General features: G+C 38.0%; 1 protein-coding gene across 1 annotated transcript in view; it reads right to left on the reverse strand.

Moving 5' to 3' along the window:
• LOC109821727 (NADH dehydrogenase [ubiquinone] iron-sulfur protein 1, mitochondrial) overlaps positions 1–4,753 on the reverse strand; it is a 7,728-nt gene extending 2,975 nt beyond the window's left edge. Inside the window, exons 1-4 of the mRNA XM_020387889.1 lie at positions 4,711–4,753; positions 3,603–4,064; positions 2,348–2,594; positions 1,141–1,435 (exon numbers count right to left, since the gene is read on the reverse strand). Coding sequence (XP_020243478.1) covers positions 1,141–1,435; positions 2,348–2,594; positions 3,603–4,064; positions 4,711–4,753 — 1,047 coding nt within the window. The remainder of the gene's footprint in view (positions 1–1,140; positions 1,436–2,347; positions 2,595–3,602; positions 4,065–4,710) is intronic.

An 8,425-nucleotide genomic window follows, 5' to 3' on the forward strand; every position in this document is an offset into this window, starting at 1 on the left:
CGCACACTCTGGTATCTCTTCTCAAGCCAACTTCTATCTGTTTCTTGAATATTGTTTCTCAAGAAGTTACAACCAGGCCACTGGAATTAGATTTTTCATCAGATTGGGTTTTGTTGCAGAGAAACATATATTCTACCGTTCAACCATATGATATACACAGAATTCTTTAATATCATAAATCTAGGTGTCATACTAGAATCAACAACCAATCAAATTTTGTAGCCTCCCACTCTATCAGTTTATTCAAGATAAACTCAACTTCATGGTTTCCTATGTCTCACCGCAGAAAGCTTACAGCTCCAGAGGGTATTATTAGCCTGTAAACCATTTGATTGCAGTCCTTTGATAGTGAGTACCAAAGTCTAGTCTGGTACAGGGCCATGCACAGATAAAGCATGTGATGGATCAAATGCAGGTACATTTTTTCTATTCATAGCAAAGGCCCTATCCCAGTTTCTAACATAGGACCTCCCAATACCCAACACTGATTAAAATATTTCAGAAGAGATGAATTTTCAAGTTGAATAGCAGAATAAAATGATCTAAAAGCGATCACAAAAGCGGCTCTCACCTACTAAACACCAGAATAAGACAACAACACACAAAGTTAAAGCATCGCTACTAATGCATGATTGATGACAAGATGATGACACCGTTTCTCGTCTGTGAGCAAAACCTTCACACTGAGATCTCTACCTTATTCATTCCACACATATCTTATTTCAACAAAAGTGACAGTATGTAAAACAGGAATGATAAAATATAGATAATAATATGTTAAAACAGGAATGATTAAATACATGAATATGCTAAACAAATCAGTGGTCTGTGGACCACTCGCCTCTGATTGGTGAAAAGGGAACGGGGAAAAGGAAAATGTGGTCCTGTCTTCAAAGGGAGCTCTGCTACAATAAAGCGGGCATCAACCTGGCATCCTCTGCAGATGATTGCTATGAGAATCACTACTCTAAATACTTTTGTATGTCATATTAAACATAATTTTGCAGTGGAAAAATAGATTATTGATGAAATTGCCAAAACTAATAGCATTGAAGTACAAAATATGCAAAGGGATGACAGAAAATAATATATTAAACACTCATTATTCCATATCCAGTCACATGAAAAGAAGTTACAAACCTCATTCAACCGTGGAAGAATGCGCATAACTTCTGGTCCTCTACTATCAATTCTAATGTTTGATCCTACCGCATCAGTGACATCAATGGTTTCTGTGCCTTTCAATTCCCAGTTTCTAGCTTTAAAAGCAAATGGTTTTGAGGTAAGTGCACCCACAGGACAGATATCTATCACATTGCCAGAGAGTTCGCTTGTCATAAGTTTTTCGACGTATGTTCCAATTTCTTCTCCGCTTCCACGTCCTAACATGCCAAGGTCCTGAACACCAGCAATCTCAGTAGCAAATCTCACACACCTGTCATAAGTAGTAACGTTTATATTTAGCTTCATTCCGTGCCATACATAAGTAGCAAGAGATAATCGACAAATCCTCCATCAAATTGATAAGGCCTCTGTAGGTCAAACTGTACTCACCATCTCAACTTGTCATAGAAAGTATCTCTAACAATTTTAACAGCTTAAAGAACAAATACTTGAAAACAAGGTATAGCTTGAAGAGGACGAAGTACAGGTGAGAGTAGTTCTCTGAGAATCCACCAAATGAAACTTTAACCAAGGGATAGTTACAAGTTGTAGGTTATAAAATCCAAAAGCATATAGAAAAACTAAAGAATCCAAAAAGACCACTGTATGAAATAGAATTTAGCATGTACACCCTCAGGTTTCTGGAGGGAAAACAAATTTCATCATGGCTCTTGTATAGCCAGACATAACTAGGTATAAATGTTACAAATAAATTAACCTTCTGTTTCAGTACCCTCCATCATCTCCATATTAAATACACTAAAATTTATTACATATTAAATGTAGTATAAAGTATCAGTAATACATTATATGACTCATAGGAAGAAAACCAGGGTGACAAGAGGCCTTCGAGTGACAATCTTTTATATAGAAGGCAAGCCATAAAATATAAAGCACCAAATTCACAAGTACTAACTATGTCACAGAACATAGCTCTGAAATACATAGTATAAATGTCATTTATTTTAGTATTTCAGTAAGCCTTGCACAGATTTCCTCCTAACCATAGGGAAGATGGCAGATTACAGCAGCCAGATAAAAATACTGAGTTTACCGTGTGTGCGCATGCACATGTGCGCGCGCGCACGTGTGTGCACATGAAAGATTCAAATGATTTCGTAAAGATCAAAAGGACACAGTTTTCTCCTTGCGCACTGAATGAAAATGGATTAGAAGTACGAACCTTGTGCACTGAATGCAACGAGTCATCACTGTCTTTACTAAAGGACCCAAATTCTTATCAACTACAGAACGTTTCATCTCCGTGAATCGTCCACGATCAGATCCAAAGGCCATAGACTGGTCCTGAAGATCACACTCCCCTCCCTGATCACAGATTGGGCAATCTAATGGATGGTTCATCAATAAGAACTCCATCACCCCTTCCCTCGCTTTCTTTGCGATTGGAGTGTTCGTCTTAATCTTCATCCCTATAATTCAGAATAACAGAAATGTCAAAATAATCAAAGCACCATGGACTTAAGAGGTGTAGAGCATGTCAGGATTGAACACAGATTCAACAAGCAAAAGAAGTGTCATGCCAACTTAAAAAAAAAAAGAATTAGAGTTTATTTTCAGATACATCTGTCAGTTTTGCAGGCATTTTCAATTATTAGTGCTTTCGCAAATAAAATTTATTTGCTACCGGTGCCTTATTTTGCTTACTGTCTTCACCAAGCCCCTAAACCAAGCCCAGAAGCCATCACCAAGTACCTAAACCAAGCTGTACAGAAGCTAAAACCCATTACTAACTATCAGAATTAACCCAATCAGATCAAAGGGTTAGTAAACAAGAGAAGCCCAACGTTAACACTCTCTCCATTAATCCAATTCCTGTCCTCTTTTTCTTAACTATCTCTTCCCCATTTATTCTTTCAGTGATTCCTAAAGCTAAAACCAACCACAAACATCAAAGAAAAAGAGCTTAATCCTGGAAAAACCACATTATTTCCTCTTTCTGCTTCAGATTTCCATCCAACTATAAACTAGCGACTAATCCCACAAATTTCTCTAGTAGCTACAGAAATCTTCTTCTAGCACTGAATCCCCAATTAACGAATAACGATTATAATTACCACTCTTCTTTCCTTAATCTCTACTATTTAACTCCAACCAGAAAACATCCAAACAGAAGCTCAATGAGGTCATAAAGCATCAAAATCATATCTTTTGGAAACCTAAAACCACGCCAAACATCAAGCTGAAAGATCAACTCACACGAGTCTACAACAAGGACTAAATACTTCACCAACAATAATACCAGTTTCCTTCACTAAACGCTGGTACTGACCTCCAACCAGCTCTAAAACTCAATACAAAGACATCAAAATCGAATCTTTCCTTCATTCCACCACAAATCACACCTTGCATTCATCAGTTTCACCAAAAAGACTCCCCCAAACCCTAACCCTAAATCCCAATCTCAATCAAATCCATACCTGGCATCGCCGGCATCGCGCAAGACGCCACAGGCTTCGGGGACTTCTCGACCTCAACGAGACACATCCTGCAGTTCCCAGCGATTGAGAGCCGCTCATGGTAGCAAAACCTAGGGATATCAACACCAGCAACAGAACAAGCTTGAAGCACAGTCATCCCCTTAGGGATCTTGACGGGGTACCCATCGACGAAGACCTCGATGGCGTCTTCGGGGTTGGGGAAGTGGACGCGGGCCCTGCGCCTGGGGCCGCGGCGGGTAGATTCTCCAGGCGCGGCGAGGTGCGCCTCCGGCGAGTCGGGGTGTGGACGAGGGGGAGGAGGAAATGAGGGGGTGAGCGGGCGGCGGCGTGAGTTGGGGGCGGGTACGCTTGAGAGATCGGAGGAGGAGATTGAGCCCCATTTGCTTGGTTTTGGGCGTTGAGAGTTTGAGAGAAGCGAGGGCAAATGAGAAGGGGATTTTGCTGCTAAAATAAAGAGTGGAAACGAGATTCTTACGACTGCCGACCCTTGGGAGACGGTAGATAGTGTTTCTTTCTCTTATTTCTTTTCTTTTTCCAGGGATAAATCCCAACCGGAGATTTTTTTTTTTAAATAGGCCAATTTTGCTAAATATTTAGTAAAACTGTCCGTTTTGCTAAATATTTAGCAAAACCGATTTTTTTTTGCCAACTTTTGCCAGCTTATCAAAACTGGCCAAAAGTAGGTTGGTTTCATTGAATCTGTCTCTTGAAACACATGAGACTACTAATCCAGTCCCGTGTGTTTAGTGGCTGCTAATCGGCCACTAAACAAGAATCAGAAAATTTACGGGACTACTAGTCCAATGGATTTTCTGAATAGTTTTCAGAAAATGCCCGAAACTACTAGTCCTGTGCATTAGACAGACCCCCAGCAAATCCACGATTCGTCGAGCTTATTTAAGCCTTAGTTGTGCCCAAAGATTAGAGCACAACCATCATCTCTCTCTTGATTTCTCTCCCTCTCCAACCCCTCATTGATAAACTCTCTCCCTATCTCTCTCTCTCCCAACCTCTCTCCCTCATTTTCTCTCCCACTCTCTTTCCATCAATCTGTCTCCCCCATTCTCTTGATTCTCTCCCAAATCACCGCTTTCTTCCTCAAATTTCTCTCTTATTCCCTTCAAACTCATTCTATCCAAACTCAAATTGGGATCTTGCCCAAAGTTCACTCCAACGTTGTTGATCTCCGATGCCGACGAATTTTAGAACTTCATCAATGTATAATTTTCTCTTTATTATTTAGTTAAAATTATAGTTTGGAAATAATTGTATATTTAGAATAATTTTATTAATTATGATGAACAATAGAATCTAGTTAAAATTTGATAGATTAAAATTGATATAGAGGGCCTTTCAACTACAATTTAACTAGTGGCTAGAAATAAATATGTAAAATTTAATTTTTGAATAATATAAATAATTTGCATATGATGAATGTTAATATTTTAGTTTGAATAGAGAATGGAATACCGGTTATTTGCTTATTCAATGGGAAACTGAGTGTTGGAATGAATAATATGCCTATATATGAGGGAGAATCTAGTAATATGTTCATGTTATCTAGAAATTGCAACTTTGATGGAATGATGGAGCAAATATACAGAGTTAGTAGAATTAATCATGCAGAGTATGCCACTAAGGTCTTCCGTAATTGTCCGATAAACTAAAAAAACAATTCCTATAGAGATCACCAATGATCAAGAACAGAGTAACATGAAACAACTTGCAGCAAATCAAATCTCAATCGAGTTGTTCATTAAAAATATTCTAATATTCGGTTGCCCAAGTTTCAAATGCTCCTGGAGAGTTCTCCTGCATGCTTGACTTAGAAAATAACTCGAGCGAATTCATTTCATCTCCAAGTGATGTGCACTTAGAAAATGTCTCGAGTGCAATGACATGGACTCAACCTTCCTATTGTGCAACATCAAGTCATATGTTCCACAACGCTTCGGGTCATGTTACAGTTAATTTACTTGTTGATTCTATTGTAGAAGAGGATGAGGATGCAGATGCAGATGGTGATTATGAAGATACTAAAGAGGAGGAGCCTCTTAATTGCATGCAATGTGCAATTGGAGGAATCGATGAGGACACCCTTTGGATGAATGAATTTTGCGTAAACAACAATTATGTGGAGTCTGAAGAACCGTTGCCAGAAGAGTTTCAATATGAGAACTGGATAAATGCCTCACAAGCTGAGTCCGTTGAGCTTGGTTCTAATTTCGAACGATCCGAGGATTTCACTTTAAAAAAAGGGGATCTATTCGAGAATAAGGAAACATTGGTTTTCGCTATACGTGAATGGTCAATCAAGAATTGGGTCAAATTCAAGATGGTGAAAACTAATACAACCAATTATCATGTAAAGTGCTACTTCAATGAGAAAGCTCAAGGAGAGAATTCAAGTGCTCAAGACGAAAGAAATACAAAGTTTCCATGGAAGCTTAATGCAGCTGTTAGGAAAAGAAATATAATGGCCAATTTTTTATCTCTAGTTATAAGGGACTACATACATGTTACAATCCAACTGTCAATGTCGATCATAAGCCAACAACTTCCTCTTATATCTTGAAGCTAATTATGCTCGAAGTAAGGTGAGAACTTGATCTTACTCTAAGTCAGATAATTACAAGGGTATACGATGTGAGAAAAATAACTATTCAAATATAAAGCATATGATGCATAGAGAAAGGCATTGACTAAAATCTTTGGATATTAAGAAAAATCTTACGAATTACTTCTGCAATATCTTGAAGCAATTAAGAGGAAAGATCTAGGTACCAAATATGAAATATTGTCTAAAGAGATTACACCAGGAATGGAGAGGTTCATGCAAGTATTTTGGGCATTTGCACCCGCTATCAAAGGGTTCTCATTTTGTCGTTTGCTCTTGAGCATCAATAGCACAAATTTATATGGCAAGTACAAAGGAGTGCTCTTGATTACGACCGGTGTAGACACAAATGGTAGGATATTTCCATTGGCTTTCACAGTTGTTGAGATGGAGAAAATATCAAGTTTGAAGTGATTTTTTCAATGTATTCACAAATTCATCCCTCATGCTCAAAGTCCTAGAACGATTACCTTTATATCCGACCGGCTGAAAGGAATTCCATGACCTTGCACGAGGGGGTTTGGAGCACCACATCATCATCAGTATTGCTTGAGGTATTTAAGAGATAATTTTAAGAAAAAAATTAGAGAGATCAACTTACTATAATCTATTGTACTATAATCTATTATGGCAAGCCAGGTGTGAAGTCGACACACTGGCATATGAGCATTGTAAGGAGAAAACTAAGCCCCTATCAGTTGAAGCACATAATTTGATTGAATAAAACTTGAAGCAACAATACGAAAATCGATGGGTATTATGTAGAGATAGTGGAGTGCGCTATTGTATGATAACGACTAATTGCTCTGAAAGTTTCAATGGCGTACTCAGGGGTGCCCGAGTTATGCTAATTCAAGCCTTGGTTGCAAGGACGTTTTATAGATTAAACACATACTTTAATAAGAGACGTACTGATGGTGCAAGTTGGACGACGAGTTACACTCCAAAAAATAAGAGTATTCTGCAGAAAAGGATTATGGTTGTAAGATCATGTAGAATTACTTCATTCAACCATAATGAATGAGAGGTTAAAGATTGTGCATGTACTTATACCATTTATCTCTTTGATCGGGAATGCAGTTGTACTTGTAATATACCATAATTACAAAAATTATCATGTGAACATGTTTTAGCGGTTAGTTCCAATCAGGATGGTGGCGCTAGATTACCTTATGATCGGTATTGCTCAACTTGGTATTCAACGAATCATTACCGAAAGACTTACAATGAGAGTTTTCATCCTCCCGATGATAGTCGTTATTCACCAGCTTATAATGGATCATGTCTATTACCACCTCAGTACAAAAGAGCAGACAACAGGGGAGGGGTAAACTTTTAGGTTGTATGTGATAGCTTAGTAGTTTTTTACTTAGACTCTATTTGTAACTGCATATACTTCATACATTTGGATTTGTTAGGAGTATTGGCGTATGGATATGTATATGAGCTATCTACTATGTTGTGATATTGTGAATTAATTAAATGTGTTTTTAATTTATGTTTATTTCTTAGTGTTTATAACTTATATAACAATTATACTATTTAGCAATGTATATGAGGCGGATTATATATTTTTGTGCATATTTAGCAATATATATAAGGTATATATTCAATTAGTATGATCTGTGCGTATTTTGTGCATGTTTTGGTTTGCCCAGCAAATCCACGGGACTAGTGGACTACTAGTCCCGTGGATTTGCTAGCAGCAGAGGCGAAGTCTCTGTCTAACGCACGGGACTATTAGTCTCGTGCGTTTCCTGGGAACTATTCAGAAAACCCACGGGACTACTAGTCCCTTGCATTTTCTGAAAACTATTCAGAAAATCCAGTTTTTAGAAAATCCATGAGACTACTAGTCACATGGGTTTTCTGAGTCTTGTTTAGTGGCCAATTAGCGGTCACTAAACGCATGAGACTGGTATCCTATGTATTTCAAGAGACAGATTCAGCAAAACTGACCTCTTTTTGCCAAGCTTCGATGAACTGGCCAAAAAGAGGTTGGTTTTGCTAAATATTTAGCAAAACTATCCGTTTTGCTAAATATTTAGCAAAAGTGGACTATTTTAAAAAAATCTCCATCCTACCCCCCCTCCCCCCACCCCCAATAAAAAACCCATGCAAAGGGGATTCTTTGTAATTGATAGTTGATATTATGTGTTGTTAATTTACTTACTAATTGTGATAA

Source organism: Asparagus officinalis, chromosome 8, assembly GCF_001876935.1.
Source record: "Asparagus officinalis chromosome 8, Aspof.V1, whole genome shotgun sequence".
Taxonomy (NCBI): Eukaryota; Viridiplantae; Streptophyta; class Magnoliopsida; order Asparagales; family Asparagaceae; genus Asparagus; species Asparagus officinalis.